Consider the following 17,574-nt stretch of genomic DNA (forward strand, 5'->3'; position numbering starts at 1 on the left):
GAAGAGAATCCATAGAGGCTAGTTGTTCGAAACACGTTGGCCAAACCATCAGGGATTCCTGGTACATTACATCTATATGGTCAGTGGAACCAAGATGCATACCTACTAAACCATCCATAGTGGATGTTTTGGAACCCGGTTCTGATGGGGTTAGACTAGTTTTCGCTGCCATCATATAACCCTTCAGTTAAAAAAACATTGGACTGGTCTGAATAATTGATGTGTTTTTTAATGTATTATTTTTGGTCATTTCCGTTTTCTATGTTAATAGCACTATGCTAAATCCCTATCACTTATTTTTGCATGATTTCACTGTCATCGGTTTACTGTATAGATTGGATTTGTGTTGAAGAGGTGTTTTTCCTTTGAAGACTTGTTTGAAATGCATTAACCATATCTAATGAACTGTGATAAGAAAACTAGGTCCATTTTTATTAATTAACTGTTCCTTCAGTAAAAAGCTTTGAATTTAAATCAACCACTGTTATAGTTGTTTGCACTTTTAGAAAGATGGCATTTTCTAGCCCTAGCCATTTTGTGCCTGATTCCTGGGTCAACAGACTAGGTGTAGTTGGCCTTTGTGTATTTCTTCCAGACAGCCACACCAGAGGGACTGGGTGTTGGCAGGGATCGTCTTCCAAGCAGGCTGAAGAAGTGGAGATGTGGACAGTCTTACTTACACCTTGAAGACCCTGCCTCAGCGCACATATAAAGAACTAAACACTAGCCTATTGTACCCCCAGACAGACTGCGACCAGGGAAGGGAGCCAGGAAATTCCAGACTTGTCTGTGGGGGGAAACTCCAGAAGTTTCTTCCACCTCAAAGCTGGCATCAGTATTAATAATAAGACCCTCAGAACCACTCTTCAGTGAACCCACAGACTTGTGAATACTACAGAAGATAGACTGCCATGCTGCCGGAGGCCTGCCCCGCTATCTGAGAAGGAAGACTGGACATGCTCCCTTTATCCCAGGCTAACGGAGTGACTTCAAGCGTCAGCGGACTGACCTCATATTTTGAGTTACAGGAACACAACAAGCTCCAGAGGCCCCCCTGCAACTGCCCAGCGGACCTGTTGCACTGGAGCTACCTGGGTCTGCCTGAGACATGCTGGCCTCTGCTGGAGTAAGCTTCTGATCCCCAAGTGGTGCCTACCCAGGTCCTGGGGCCTTGGCTAACGTCAGAGAGCACTCCTCCTGGCCTAACTGAAGGTTCCACCAAATCCAAAGTGAAGCCCCACAAAGTCTCACCGCACAGTTGCCAGCCTCATCGAAAACGATGCCTAGCAAACTAAAGCCACGAGACACATGCCAGCTTCAACGGAACAGGCGCCAAGTTACGCAAAGCATGCCGCACAGCTAATTGGAACCGTTGCGAAGAGACACAAAGCCCCACCGCATAGCTTCACTGAAACAGACACAAACCCTCGCAAAAAAGGCCATGCAGATTGCGCACCTAGGACATAACGTACCATCCTTAGCAGGCAAAACTTGATCCTCAGCCTGGCTTGTGCTCCTCTATGTTTGGCCTGAACCTTTGACTTTGTCCTGGTCCAGCGCAACCAGATACCCTCATTTGGAGCTTTGCGTCGTTTTGCACTTCTTTTTTCTAAATATAATGTTACATATCTCCAGTTATATGGCTGGATTTTTGTTGTTTTGGTCGCAAATACATTTATCAAATGTACTATTTTTCTAAATTGATCCAGGGGTTTTCTTTCATTATATTTTTCAATTTATTACTGTTTAAGTGCTACATTAATACTTTACACATTGAATTAAGCTTGACCTCTTTTTTGTCAAGCTAACAGAGGGTTAAGCACAGGTTAATTTAGTGACTTTTTGTTTGGTTCACCCTGACAAGAATTGTGGCGGTTGCTTGTGTAGGATTTTACCCTCCTCAACCAACAACCCCATTTCTCATTTTAAGGTTCTGCTGATGTCCTTGCTTGCAGAGGGAGTCCCAGGAACAGGACAGCAAAATGACTAACCTTGAAGGGATCAAGAAGCTGATGAATTGACATGTGGTCAATACCTAAGCTGGAAATGGCATCCTGGATCAGAGAGGTGGTTAAATGGAGACGGGCAATTCAAGAGGTTGAATTGAAGATTCATGTGCACAGAATGATGGATAAGTGTGGTGTTCCCCAAATACATGGCTGCAGACTAACTTTGAGGCACTAGAAGCTGTAAACACCTATTCCAAATCGTGATGCCTCCTACTTCCCTGAGAAGGTACAAAGGTGTACCCATTCAAACTACAACAAATTAAAAAAACATTTTGCTTCTTTCACTTAACCTCTTCCGTGCTCATGGCGAGACCAGCTCGTCACGAGTCACAGTGGAGCTGTGCTCATGACCAGCTGGGCTCGTCATAACTGTCGCGGTCCGCCCACGTGCGATTGATTCCCCGCCTGTGCGGGCCAATTAATCAGTGGGCGGAGTCGTAACAAGCCCAGCTAATCAGGAGCACAGCTCTACTGTGACTCATGACGAGCTGGGCTCGTCAGGAGCACAGCGGTGCCGCGACCACCTTCCCCCCACCCGCAGCACAGGGATTAATTCAGTCAATTACATTTCTTATGATGATAATAGCTTAATCATGTAGTTAAACTTGTACATTGTACAAAGGTAAAACAAAGCATCAAAAGAGAAAATTTCCTTTTCCTACAATGTTTGCAGTGAGTAAAGAGAGAATCTTTGTTAAAAGTCTAAATAATTATTACTAGCCATATGTGATACAGCCATACAACTTTATTTTCTATATTATATTAATGTTTATTCTTAATTTTAAAAAAATATTTTTATATATATAACTATTTTACACATCACAAGTATATTATTAACAATAACACTTCGTTGACAATTCAGTTTTTTAGTGAAATAAAAGGATTAAAAGTGAAAGATCACAGCATACAGAAATATATTGTCGACGGTTCTTGGTTTTTTTCATATTATGTATTTAACTGAATATTAAAAAAATTGATAGTTCAAAACTAATTTAAAGCATATAGGCATCACACTTTTACAGTGAAACTTTAGCAACCCGGTACAATTTTCATTCCAGGACCATTTTCTGCCCACTGAAAAAACTGACATTGCTTATCCTTTCCAAACGGACACACATAAAAGTTCTTTCCATTATTGGGACCAATTTTGAAGACAGTCCTCATGATACAACGTTTGCCATGATTGCAGAAAGGAAAGTGCTGATCAGCCCACTGTGGAAAAAAAAAACATTTTTTAATTTTAATGTTTATATTTAATTAGGCAATAACTTGGACACAAAACTTCACCAACGTATATTTCGATTTCTGAAGGGCATTAGCAAGTCTGTTAGAAAAACTTATTCAGAAATTCAATGATGTACACATTTATTACTGAATCATCTACACATGGATATTAGGTTTAAAATGTGGGTGACTGTCAGCAGCCAAGTCTCAGAGGTGTATACCGCTGTATGAAAAAACAAGTTACTTACCTTCAGTAACGCTCTTTCTGGAGAATAGTAACAGAAGATGGTTCACTACAGAGACCACTCCTTAGATGCCTGAATGGATCCAGAAAATGTTCCAAGTGGTTCTACGTGTCACTAGGTGGCATCATGGGACTCTGTGCAAACTCCACACTGACTCTGAAGTGACGGAGCAGAAACGCATACAAGCAACACCCCTGTGTGCTCATGTCAGTTTCTTGTCTTTACCCTTTCTGCTCTCTCAGATGCAACTTGTTAACAATTGTTGGTAACAGTGTGCTGAACACTTATGTTGTTAAAAAGAGGTCACTCCACAGAACGGGCAGGTGGAATGGCAGTCAGAAATCTGCTGCTGTGGTTATTTTTCCCCTGTGCTGGAAATTGCCATTTTGCTGGTGTCATGACGAGCTCAGCTCGTCATCAGCACAGCTCAACTGTGCCTCATGACGAGCTGAGCTCGTCATGAGCATGGAAGGGGTTAAGTATCCGCCAGATAAAGCATTACCAAAAGGTAAATAACGTATTCTGATGGATAGTTCTAACTGCAGATTTGTCACTGAAGGAGTACCTCCCCAAGTGGAGTCTCTGTGGAGGGGGCTCAGACAAATAAGTTGCTTACCTACAGTAATGCTCAATGTTGTGAATTTCCTATCCAACTACATATTCCTCACTGTTAGAATACTTCCAGGCACCAGACTGGATCCTGAAACGTTCACACAGCAGTGGTTCCACGTATTGGTAGGTGGCGTTGTGCAGTTCCATGCGGACTTTAATCCATTTGAAAATGAAAAACCCAGTTGCTACTCTTCTGCACTGATGTCAGGTACAAAGCCCAAAAACAATCTGAGTACCATTGAGTAGATCTCTATCGTCAGAGTTTTTTTTAGATGGAAAATAGACCATTCAAAAGAACAGGGAAGCAAGAAGACAGTCAGGAATCTGCAGTTAAGAGTATTCACCAGACAGAGTATTAGGAAAAGTAAATAACTTGTTCTTCTGACCACAGATTCACCACATGTAAATGGATACCAAAGCAATACCTCCCAAGTTAGAAGCTCTGTGGAATTGCCACCAATCAAAAGGTCCTGCAGGACAAACAGGCAAAATGTGCTCCCCCAAGTGCATGGCTACAGTGCTTAATGAACTTGTGAATGGACGCACACATCAGTTTGTCTGGGAAAAAAGGTGGTGTAGGACACCTGCACTGAGAGAGCCTGAACCTGAAACACTCACACACTGTTTGAAGTAATTGCAACAGGAAACACGGTCTACAGCGTCAGATGTAATGAGCAGCTGTACATCGATTCCCATGAGGATTGTCAGGACCAAATTGATATACCACTGTAGCATTACAAAGGATTTAGGGGGTAACGTGTGTTAAACCTTTTAGGAATTTCATCACAACAGGTTGATTTGAACAAGGCTTTCTGGGGTGACTGTTGGACCCGAACTTTTTGCTTTTTCCACCTGGATTTTGCTGATGTCCCCGGAAGTGTGACTTCGGCCGCGTGCAGCCTAGTATCCGGGAGGAGGGGTTGGTTGTATTTTCCATCCCAGGGTATAGAAGGCTGGGGTCAAGAAGTCTGCAGGGTCTTATTTATGGACTTGCTGGGTACCAGTAGCACAGCATTAGGGTGCTAAATGCGTATATGTAAATACATTTTTTATTTATATAGCGCATTATCACCAACGGTCTCTAAGCGCTTGCTTTGGGAACCCGTCCTGGTTTTTCCCTGAGAGATAACCCGTACTGGTCACCCCCAAGGTGAAAGCCAGGCATCCCGCCGCGGGGGGCCATAGTGGAGATTAAGCAAGCTATTGCCCGGAGTTGCAGAGTGTGAACCCGTGATTCGAGCAGGCACCGAAGCAAGAATTATCGAGTCCGTGGACATTTTTGGGCTCAAGACCCTGCCGCGTCGGGAATTGAACCCTGATCCCGGGTCTGACCTCTGCTTCATGGTCTGCCTCTTCTAACCATTGAGCCACACTTCTCCACTAATAGGTGTGTTCCGCATGGACTGCGCTGATACATGTTGCATCATGTAGTGGTGCGGAGTGTGTGTGATAGTCTGCGGAACTCCTGTGATTCACGACCCTGGCCAGCTGTACTGCCTTATACGCTGATTTCATGTGAACAGCATAATACACTTGACATTGGGATTACATTGGGTGGCTCCGGCCCACGGTGCTGCTAAAAAGTGTTCTAATTTTGTGTATGTACATATTTTAATCTATATCTACGTGACCCGGGGCGTACCTTATTGTATTATCAGAGTTACTAGCGTGGGCTTGGGGTGGACAGGTTGTCACACCGCATAAGGGTGCTCTCTCTCTGGGGGATTAGATTAGGATTTGTTCACAGTGTGCATACTATTGTTATCATAACAATACGAGTGGGCCCAGTACAGTTAGTAATATTTCCAAAAGTGTTTTATGACCTAAAGATATATGCTGTTCATGTTATGACTGAATATGTGTGCCGAATATAAATATAATTTACATGCATCCTGAGTGAAGTCACTTTTGCAACGCTCAGTGTATTTATCACAAGTGACTACTGTGCCTTTGCTTTACATATTGCCTTTGAATAATAAGCCTGACTGCTCAGTGCCAAGCTATCCAAGGGTGAGCACAGGTTATTGTAATCACCCACAATTGACGCGAGCAGTAGGTTCTACCTGGCTGGGGGCATCCCTTCAGTCAACCAGAAAGTGCAGGTTCCAACTGCAGCAAACACTGAAAAACCAAAAGGGGGGACAGATAACGTTTAATGGTGTCCATGGCAAGACCTTCCTGGGCCAAAAACAAAACATATAATAAGACATCTTGGTATAGATTGTGAGGCCAGGTGTAGAACCCTGCAGCTGTGACAGAAGAACCTCCTGAAGAATAAGTCTGATGGAAGGATAGATGCTCATGCCCAGAAATGTGGGGTATAACACTCTCCTTGTCTAATCTAGCACAACTAGATTGACTTGAGTTTTCATGTTCCTCATCTGCAGAACATAGTGCAAGAGAGGGAGTGGAAGAGAGATAGGGACAGAAAGGCTTTTAGGAGTCCAGTGATCCACTCTAACTGGAATAAGTCTCTGAGGGAATATCAGTTGTCCTCATCATACTGGGGGGCATAATCATCCCTTGTGCAAAGTTTGGGCCCTACCGTGTCGTAAGGTCAAACTGTCAGTATCGGAAGGATTGCCTGTTGATTGCAATCTGCTGGAGCCGGGCATGGACTTTGTTGAGGTTGTAGTAGATTCCACTCGGGAGTAAGGCAGTAGAAAAGGCTGCATACTCCTTTGGTGTTGGCTTCAGTGCAAATGGATCAGGCGCGGAGGATGGCACCGGAACTGAAGATAGCAACGGACCTAATACTCAACCCGATGGAGTATCAGGGGGAATAACTAGGAGGCTTGCTGGCAGATCAAAAGGCAGAACCTGTGTGGAACATCTTTAATTTCCGTTTTTCTTTGGTGCAGTCCCTCTCTTTGTTAATAAAGAGAAGAATATTGGGTTTTCTTCACTCACACATCTCTTCTGAATCAGATCAATGAGGCAGCGCGCAGGTACTTCTTTTAGCAACTCCTCTCTTGGAAACATAGTTCTACCATTTGCACTTCAACAACATTAACTGTTTAGATTCAGGTCTCCTTGATTCTGAGGCTACAGACAGCGAAGAAATCAGGGACAAACCTGCATGCCTCCGCTTCAAGTGGTACGAGTCCAGCCCCCACTACCATACAAAGAAAGCCAAACATTATATTTCACCTGATTTAATCAGTGAGTGGGCACATTTCTGTAAAAGATTAAATTTTCAAACTTGTCTCTATTGGTGCATCTGGAATGATCTTCCTTTTGGATTTTCAGCACTCTAACTTACTATCTACAGGGTCTGACACACTATTCTCAGAAGTCCAGCTCCTAAACCCTTCAGTGACGAGGAAATTCTGTATAAATGTGTTCAGTAGGATATTAATTACAAAAGTCAATATTTGTAGCTCACTGTCACCAACAAAGATAGAAAATAGCCACTGAAAAGACCTTCCCTGTTTTAAAAAGTTTCACATCATTAGTTTAAAGATTCTAAACAGCTTATTGCCAAACATCAAGAAGAACAATATTCTAAAGCGACCAAGATAGAGGGCCTTACAACAGTGGGATACAAGCTACACAACCCACTGAACATACTTATAAATGTGCTCGTTCAAAATGCAAAAATAGATAAGCTTGGACTACCAATCACAGACCTGTGCATACTATAAAAATCCACCTCTATGCCATAACCAGTCAATCAAAACATGAAGACCACCACATTTTCCACTAGCAAAACACACATCCTGCCCTGTTGTGGAACTGGATGGAAATCATCCATGCAGCCTGTAAAACAATCCAGGTCCTGAACAAAAAAGTAATTTGCAGTAAGCTCACCGATAGGCTGAAAGTGAGGAGAACCTTGAACTTCTGGTGAGAAGCGACGTCTCAATAGTTGGGAAGCTGGGCCGTGTTTTCACCAGTGAAAGGAATATCAAATCCTAGTTGGACACCCAACCAATCATGATGTTGCGTTAAGAAGCACTTAGCTGGAACTGCCGGGGAAACTATAGAGTGAACATTCATATAATGTCCAAATAACGTTCCCTGGCCGGAAATAAGTCTTGTACTAGTAGCAGTTACCTTTGCACTCTTCTCAGTTAAAAGTTAATACATTTCTTTGTGTTTTCTTCAGCAAGACGTAACTGGAGACCGGCTGTAAAGTCAAAAGAACTGCTGCATTACCTCGCTGTGAATGGTACATGGTCATGTTTGATCAGTCGGTTCTTCTGTGTCTTTTTACCCCTGACAGTTGAAAGGCCCTTAGCCACAACTTGATCCAAGATCTATAATCATTAACTCTCACAAAGACTGGGGTTGGGTTTTGTGCTGTTTGAGGACATAGATGTGTATGTGATGTTAGTGAAGAGAAGGATTTACACCCCTCAGAACATTCATATGTTTTTGAACGCATGCACTGCATATATTTAGAAAAAGTGGAGTTAGGAAAATGGGCCCATGGGAATACCATACATACATCTAGTTTCACTGCACACAGACTCAAGCCTGTTAGTGCCCAAAAAGCGCATTAATTGAAGAATGTAATGAAGTGTATCAGAAAAGAAATGGACCGCCGCCATGAGAATTTTAGTCTCACTCGTTTTATGGTGGCAGTGTCTTCCGTTGTTGCAACTGTTCAGGAATTCTTAGAAAAAAACATATTTCTTTACATGAATCGGGTTTCAACAATATTTGAAAAACCAGCAATGTTTAAAAGAGCATTTCAAGGAATACAGAGCAATTTCCAAGAAATGGCAGATAGTAAAAGCAAACAAGCACTAGCAAAGCCAACAGGTTTGACGTTTGTATGGCTGAGGATTGTAAGTGTGCGTGCTGTTCAAAGTTGTTGGCATTACCAGTGCTTGTTCACCCAACATCTGAGCCAAAATAATCTGAACAAGCATTTGCAATGCAATAGGTCTCGCATTAGATAAACGTAGAGCTATTGGCTTTGCAAATGGAAAAGAAATGTGGCTTCCGCCTGCCTTTGTTTTTTTATTTATTGACTTTTATAGAAATGGTGGCATGCCGCCATTGCTACCAAAGTCAATAAATAGAAATACGGGTTAACCACAAGCATTGAACATTCAATATGTCTCACCTTTCATTAAGTTAAAGCCATTTGCTTTGCTATACAATACCATTAGCAAAGCAAATGGCTTTAACTTAATAAAAGGCAAGACATATTGCATTTTCAATGCTTGTTTATTAAAAGCAGTCAAACTTTCAACCAAGTATTATTAGCCATTCATAAGGCGATTCAGCTAAAAAGCAACATAGATATGTATTTACCTTTAGCGCTATCAAATCACTAGTAGTTTTCCCCAAGATCACACAAATAAATTTGATTAAGTGGGAATGCTGGGATAAGAACTCTATCTCCAAACCACAGAATCGACAATCTGTTAACTAGTACAGTGTGTCCCTTGTCCGGGCAAAGCTCAGTCGGCTGCTAGGCCTGATAAATATTTCAAAACAAAAGTTGCAAGTGGAACAAGCCAGTCACAAGAGTGGAGAACTTGAGTTGCCAAAGGAAAACTTAGTTGTGCAAAGTCACAATGAGTTCTGTCAAACCATCCACTAGGCCGCGTGCGTATGATGGCATGGTGGCTACATAAATCCGATCCCAGTAGTCCATAGCAATACAGCGCCAGGAATGCGGGTCTACCACTCCTGCTCGCAAGTTTGTCATACCAGAACAGCATGAATCAGAGTGGCTGTCGGCTCATGGGCTCCAGGTACCATCAGCACTGCTTTGTGCTAACCTGGCAGCTGTTTTGAACACACATGTGAGAACCATGGATTTTAAGATGAAGTTCTATTTGTTTCCAATCGTGCTCCCTTTAAAACCATGTTACTATTACATTGGCGAAATGATGTTTTAAGAGGAAGGCAGTCATCTTGCAAAATGCAAAAGATTTGAAGGTCATCTCAAAATGTAATGAAACCTGTAGTATATACACATGAAGCACGCGTTGTACCACTGTGTAGCACTACCACGTTGCTTCATTTTACTTTATTTTGTAATGGCCATACCATTAAGGTGTGGTGTGAATGTGCCCTTCTGTGAGGAGAACAGACAGTTGTGATGGTGTTCTGGGCTGTTAATGAGAGTTCTAAGCGACAGTTTGGGACTGGTGGAAGGTGCCAGGCTGACATAACATATTGCCTTGAAATGTTCCATTTACCTCATTGTCTGGATGATTTTATATGGTTGCCCCCATCACAAAAAAAACACTTCTCGGGGGCAATTATATATATATATATATATATATATATATATATATATATATATATATATATATATATATATATATATATATATATATATATATATATATATTTTAGACTGTCACAGCTGTCACAGCTTTGTTGTTTGACTGGTTTGCAGGAATCCGACTGTGGACAATCTAAACTCCGGGGATGTCGTGAGGAGCGGAGGCGGTACAGGGAATGATAATTCAACAGCTAAAAGCAGGTTTCATGAACTCGTCCAATTCAGAAGCGCCCTGTCCTCTCTCTTCCCCCCGGAGAGGCTGAGGGGGCAAAAGATGGGGGTGGGTAACCTTTTTCGATGCATGCTGCTGATTCAGCCTGAGACTGTTCCACCCAAACTCACTCCTCTTTTTTCTTATGCCAAGAGATGACAAACCTGTTGTCTGACTAACCAATATCTCAATAAACCCCCACAGCTACCAGGGGGATCCCGGACAACTGCGTATTCCTGTTCTCTGGGCATACAGGGTGCCCCCATCCCACTCATACAATTACATTCATTCAATTGCTCATCTTTCTGCACCATTCCCATTTTTTGCAGTTTAATATAGTGCAAACTCGATCTGAAGGTTGAACGCTTTACATGAACACCAAAAATAATACACAAGGACACGTTCATTAAAAACAAGCACCAAATCGAAACTAGTAGTGCGCGCGCACCACTGAGGAGTGGGGGCGAGGGAGCGCGGCAACAAAGCAAACGAGCGATAATTACAAACACTTCATTATTCGGTCTCAGGTGCTGCTGCTGCGCGTAACAGACACCACTGGGACATTGGCGGTTACAATTCTAAAGAAGCTGGGACATGCAAACGCTTTTCACCAATGGCGTGCTGCCTTTTTTTTTACAAAGACACACGCAAAATCCAATAGCAGCTGACAAAACAAAATCACATGCACAAGCGTGTGGTCAGCTTTCAGAAGCCCCTACATGAGGTCGCTTGCTGCGCGAGCAGTGCTGCACACTGTAACGCTAGGCACAAGACCTAAATATGGATGATGCTGTAGAAAAAAAGTTTGCTTTCATTTCTATAGATGCTTTTATTAGCGCTCACTCCTAAGTGTTATCAAGCCGCCTCTGGCTAGCCTAAGATGCTATATAGTCCCAGGTGCTTTCTAATACAGACGGAAGGAAACAACAGCCAATAAAAACAAGCACTGGCATAACCAATAGGTCTCGCCTTTGGGACCTTATAAGGGTTTAGGCATGCAACATTTAATGCTTTTGCAGGAAGGATATTGTGCTGCATAACTAAATACTTATAAGGTCCCAAAGGCGAGACCTATTGGTTATGCCAATGCTTGTTTTTTAGGTCAGCAGCGGGCCAGTGGCACATATGGCTGTGTGGGAGGATTAATGCTGGGGGGCAGGGTTGAAAACAATTGCAGAGGTACTCAGTTTTCCACAGACAGCACTTTTGTAAGTAGTTGGTGCCCAAGTGGTCAATGTTTTACCCGGTTGCGTAGTAAGCATGTATGTTAGTTAAAAAAAAGTCACAATCGGATTGTACTTTGACGAGCACAGCACATGTGGCTCTGTATGTTACTTTGCATGTTCTCGAAACAATAAAAGAAATCTAAACCTAAAAAAATGTCACCAAAGTGCTTCTCTCTGTAATCCAAAAGTATATGCAGCGTAATAATTAAAAGTAGAGAAATATAACACAACAATATAAGTAGATGAACAGCAATTGAGAACTATAGCGTGGATGTTCACATTCCATGCATTTCCTGAGTTTTGATGGAGCTGTGTTACTCACACTGCCCAGGATCAACATTTGCTGGTTTTCGAGTGAGGACGTACTGAAAGGAGGAGGGACGAACACAGATTCAGGTATTGTGGTAGGGGAATAATACAACCCCAAGACATAAAGGATGGATACTGCACCACAAGATAAATAGAGGGGCGATCATCCTGGATGGAATTTCCATTAAAACCAGTGACAGAGGGGGGTATTCGTCTTATACATTAAAAGCCCTGATGAAGTTCATCTTTGATTGAACGAAACGCGTTGGCTGTAACCTTGGCTGCGTTTAGGAAAAATTTCAATAAAGGAATGAATTATTATAAGAAGGAACTGTGGACTTTGCGTTGATTGCGTGCACCATTTTTTAATTTGTCTTTAAGCATTTCTGCTCAGCAGTGGCATCAAGAAACGGCTGATGCCTCGGCTGAATTGCACCCCTCTCTAATTGAAGGGAATTGTGTGGGATGTGCAGTTACAAAGGTCTGCTGTTGCATCCGGTGATTACAAGACATGTACTTATCACCATATACATACTGTAGCGGTGGGATGTTTTTGTCCAATGTCGTATAGCGGCCAGTGCTGTTTTGAGACTAATCAGTGTTCTTATGTTTGTTCTACTCGGATAAAATATGAACACTAATCTTTACTAACGCAAAACAGAGTTTCTCAAAATAGGAACATAAAATTAAGTACCATTTCTAATTGCCTCTCATTGTCCATGGGTGCGGGAAGCCAGAGCAGCCTTCGAGAAAATAATGCTACTGTTCAGAAAGGCACCTCACTAGAAAATGCCTAATTTATTATGGAGATCCCACAATATAATGCATTTTTTTATTAATGCAGGCTTTCAAAAGGTATTCATGATAGATTTAACCTCACTGAGATATTTCGGATTAACTCAGCTAATGCTATCAAAGGCTCTCATGTTTACTACCAAACAAAGCAGTACGTCCTAAAATATTGAGCTGTTTGTAAGAGGGATCAAGCTCTTTTACTCTGGCTGGAAAAAGACTAGTAAAACAAACTATCAGTTAGGGCCAGCACAGTTCGCTTACTGAGGTAACAACATAATATATTGCGGTACTTGGGTACTGTAGAATCCACCCCGAAGATAATTTCTACTACATGCCAAAATGTACACTCCGAGGAGGTCTTTCTGACTGTAGATTCAACTTCAAATTAGGCCCAGGATTTTTTTTTTTACACAGATGTCATTTTGCGTATTTCCCAGTATTTCGGGTAACGACTGATAGGCGAAATTCACAACATTACACCACGCCGTAGTTAAGATGTTGCTTGGGTAAAAGTCCACCACAAAAGCACGGGAACAATGCGAACAACTCAAACAGGAGGGGCTGTTATTCGCATTAAATCAGTGGTAGAAGTGAGCGGGATCGGAAGGGCACGGCGTGCTCCTACTTCTAAAAATTATTTCAGTCAGTTCCCCTACTTCTTTATTTTAAAAAATCGTCCCGGGACGGCAAGAATAGTCCTACTTAAAAACCTTAACTTTTTCATTCAGCTTCCAGGGGCTGCTCGCACTTCTCTGTTGAACTCCAGAGGCTGCAGACTGAGGGCAGGCCCATTGTCATTCCGATTGAGGCTGATTATCCCCTTTAGAATGACAATGCGCCCGCCGTCTGCCTTTAGCATATCATATGAGAGCGAGATCGTAGTTAGTGATTACAGAGGATCTTTCCTCAAACAGAGTACTGTGGGGAACTTGCCCCCTTGTGTAATTTGTCAATGTTGTACACAGAGTGAACTGGGCAGGAGCAGTGACGGGACATGAAAAGGGACAGGGCAGGAGAGGCGCCAGGGAAGGAGAGGTGAGCGGGCAGCAGAAGTAACGGGCAGGAGAGGTGACGGGGCAGGAGCAGTGAACGGGGCAGGAGCAGTGAACGGGGCAGGAGCAGTGAACGGGGCAGGAGCAGTGAACGGGACAGGAGCAGTGACCGGGGCAGAAGTGACGGTGCAGGAAAAGAAGTGACAGGACAGGAGAAGTGATGGGGGAAGGAGAAAAGACGGGGGAAGGAGAGCCAACAGGGCAGGAGAGGGGGACCGGGCGGGAGAGGGGACCGGGCGGGAGAAGTGGCTAAGCAGGAGAAGTGATGGGGCAGGAGCGGTGATTAGGCATGAGCAAGAGCGGTAACCAGGCAGGAGCGGTGAATGGACATGAGCGGTGAACGGGGAAGGAGCAGTGAACGGGGAAGGAGCAGTGAACGGGGAAGGAGCAGTGAACGGGGAAGGAGCAGTGAACGGGGAAGGAGCAGTGAACGGGGAAGGAGCAGTGAACGGGGAAGGAGCAGTGAACGGGGAAGGAGCAGTGAACGGGGAAGGAGCAGTGAACGGGGAAGGAGCAGTGACTGGGGCAGGAGTAGTGAACAGGCAGAAGTGGTGGGGCAGGAGCAGTGAACGGGGCAGGAAAAGGGACAAGGCAGGAGAGGGGGCAGGGCAGGAGAGGCGACAGGGAAGGAGAGGCGACAGGGAAGGAGAGGCGACAGGGAAGGAGAGGCGACAGGGAAGGAGAGGCGACAGGGAAGGAGAGGCGACAGGGAAGGAGAGGCGACAGGGAAGGAGAGGCGACAGGGAAGGAGAGGCGACCGCGAAGGAGAGGCGACCGCGAAGGAGAGGCGACCGCGAAGGAGAGGCGACAGGGAAGGAGAGGTGACCAGGCAGGGGAAGTGACGGGCAGCAGTGCTGATGGGGCAGGAGAGGTGATGGGGCAGGAGAGGTGACGGGGCAGGAGAGGTGACGGGGCAGGAGAGGTGACGGGGCAGGAGAGGTGACGGGGCAGGAGAGGTGACGGGGCAGGAGCAGTGATTAGGAATGAGAAGGAGAAGTCACCGGATAGGAGCGGTGACAGGGCAGGAGCAGTGAACAGGGCAGGAGCAGTAAACAGGGCAGGAGCAGTAAACAGGGCAGGAGCAGTAAACAGGGCAGGAGCAGTAAACAGGGCAGGAGCAGTAAACAGGGCAGGAGCAGTAAACAGGGCAGGAGCAGTAAACAGGGCAGGAGCAGTGAACTGGGCAGGAGCAGTGAACTGGGCAGGAGCAGTGAACTGGGCAGGAGCAGTGAACTGGGCAGGAGCAGTGAACTGGGTAGGAGCAGTGAACTGGGTAGGAGCAGTGAACTGGGTAGGAGCAGTGAACTGGGCCAGGAGAAGTGACGGGCCAGGAGAAGTGACGGGCCAGGAGAAGTGACGGGCCAGGAGAAGTGACGGGCCAGGAGAAGTGACGGGCCAGGAGAAGTGACGGGCCAGGAGAAGTAACAGGGCAGGAGAAGTGACAGGGCAGGAGAAGTGACAGGGCAGGAGAAGGGAGGGGGCAGGAGAAGTGACAGGGCAGGAGAAGGGAGGGGGCAGGAGAAGGGAGGGGGTAGGGAAATTGATGAAGCAGGAGTGTTGATCGAGCATGAGCAGGAGTACTGACTGGACAGGAGCAGTGAAAGGGCAGGAGCAGGCGTTTCCCAGGGCAACTGGAAGGGTAGGGGGCCAGTTTGATTTTGGGGGACCGGTTTTTTAAACTGCAGGAGCTTTAAAAACACTGCAAACTTCTTTGTATATTCAGCAGGTTCCGGTTAACACTACAAGTGCCAAGATAACTTTGATGATCAATGAACCTGCTGGAGAGAGATGGAAGCTTGTTTTGTCTAGTGGCTGTTTTACTCATCTAAGGTAGCGAAGAGTGGTAATATGCCTGATGCAAAGAACATGTACCATGCATATGAAAGAGCAATATTTTTTGTGCATAGTTCAGCGGGTACTGCTTTGTGTTCATTTCCCGAATGAAAGGACACTTGAATACATATGGCCTGGCAGTTCGGGCTGGACTTTTCCCATTGGGTGCAGGATCAAGACTGATTTGCATATGGCTGGGTCCAAACTGGAATGGCATGGCGAGCAAAGAAACAATGGATTTAGGCCCAGATCTCTGTACTGGGGTGAATGTATGATATTGTTCTGCATTCTGTCCATCAGTGTTCTTTTTGTTATATTATGAATGAGCAGCTAGCTGGCTGACATGAATATGAAGGAGCCTTTGTGGGTTTCCGCGAGTCTAGATTCTCCTGTAGAGTCCCTTTCTCTTATGAGCCCTGCTTAACACATGTGTACAGGAGGAGCCCTGTATTCATGAAGCAATGTTTGAGACAAAAAATACTCATGGATTTCTGAACAATGAGAGTAAAAGCATTAAGGTAACATGTTTTTCCGGTTTATATTTCGCACGCTTTACATAAACCTGTATTCCCTATGAGTGTTTGCTTTTTCTTGAATTAAACCTCAAATAAACATGTTTATCCATTGTTTGAATTAAATAACGTTATAAGCTGTAACTGGTCAGTGAAATCCCAACCGTCCATAAAATTGGTATGTTTTGCTTTTTCTAGCCACACCCCTGACTCCGCCCACTGATTCAATCTTCGGTTATTCCCGCCCCTTGATTCACTATCCACAGTTCCCCTACTTTTCTTTCACCACTTCGAACACTGCATTAAATGCAATTTTGTGCTTTATTTCAGCCCCAAATGCTTTATCTTGTCTAAAATATATGCAGGGACGCTTTTCACACTTGATCCAAATGCCGAATTGGCATTTCATGTATGTTTTTTTCTGGAATGTATGCAAAGGAAATTATACAAATTTCACACAGATCAACTTCAGATCTGGCTTCCAAGATGGAGAGTTGACGGGCGACAGTAGTGACTGACCAGCTTCTTTCCCACTTTGTCACTCACTCAGAGCCTCTCTGCAGGTTCCTACCCCCAAACCATTGGCATTCATTCGCAGTGTGCGATTATCCAGGCAGGAAGAGGTGGCAGTCAGTAGAAATACCCTGGCATTAGTGCCGGCTGGAGTTACCTGCACCGGGTTTCCCCACAGCTGTGTTGAAAAGACGAGAAGAGAGTCCGGAGGAAGGACAACTAGTAATGCGCAGCAAGGAGACATTTAAGGCCTGAGGAACGGGGGGTGTTGTGTTTATTAACGGGGTAAATTCTCTGTTCAGCCAAATGAACATCCGAAGCCATATTACTCCCACCTGCACATCGACCAGGGAAAAAATCTAAAAGCTTATCATGCAGCATAAGAGGCAGGACTCCCCAAAAGAACCAAAAATAAAAGTGAGTCCATCTGCCCTAGGAGTGTCTGGGATTCTGGAAAAACACAAGCAGTAATGCCACTGAATTGACTGACATCCTCCTCAACATCACATCCCATGTCACCAGGGCACAAGTCCTAAAACCAGCTAGGCAACTTACAAAACAGATCTGAACACAGAGGACCCTCCCTGAAGAGAAGTGCATTCTGTCTGCATAGTCTGAAAATTAGGGCCAGGGCCTTAAGTGGGCTGTGTCCTACTGGTGCTAAAAAGCATGTGTTGAGACGGGCCCCTATAGGGCTCTTTATTTTTGTCTTCACCCTCAGGGCTAAAATAAATACTCTTAACTCTGCAGCACTGCCAGCCTTCACTGCCTTCCATGTAGCTG

At 44.5% G+C, this 17,574-nt stretch overlaps 1 protein-coding gene across 1 annotated transcript in view; it reads right to left on the minus strand.

Annotated features, from left to right (window-relative positions):
- Positions 1-2,705: 2,705 nt before the first annotated feature.
- NEIL3 (nei like DNA glycosylase 3) overlaps positions 2,706-17,574 on the minus strand; it is a 158,522-nt gene continuing 143,653 nt past the window's right edge. The window contains exon 11 of the mRNA XM_086949808.1: positions 2,706-3,221. Within this exon, the coding sequence (XP_086805934.1) occupies positions 3,039-3,221 (183 nt within the window). The 3' untranslated portion in view covers positions 2,706-3,038. The remainder of the gene's footprint in view (positions 3,222-17,574) is intronic.

The sequence above is a fragment of the Lissotriton vulgaris genome, unplaced genomic scaffold (genome assembly GCF_964263255.1).
Source record: "Lissotriton vulgaris unplaced genomic scaffold, aLisVul1.2 SCAFFOLD_884, whole genome shotgun sequence".
Taxonomy (NCBI): domain Eukaryota; kingdom Metazoa; phylum Chordata; class Amphibia; order Caudata; family Salamandridae; genus Lissotriton; species Lissotriton vulgaris.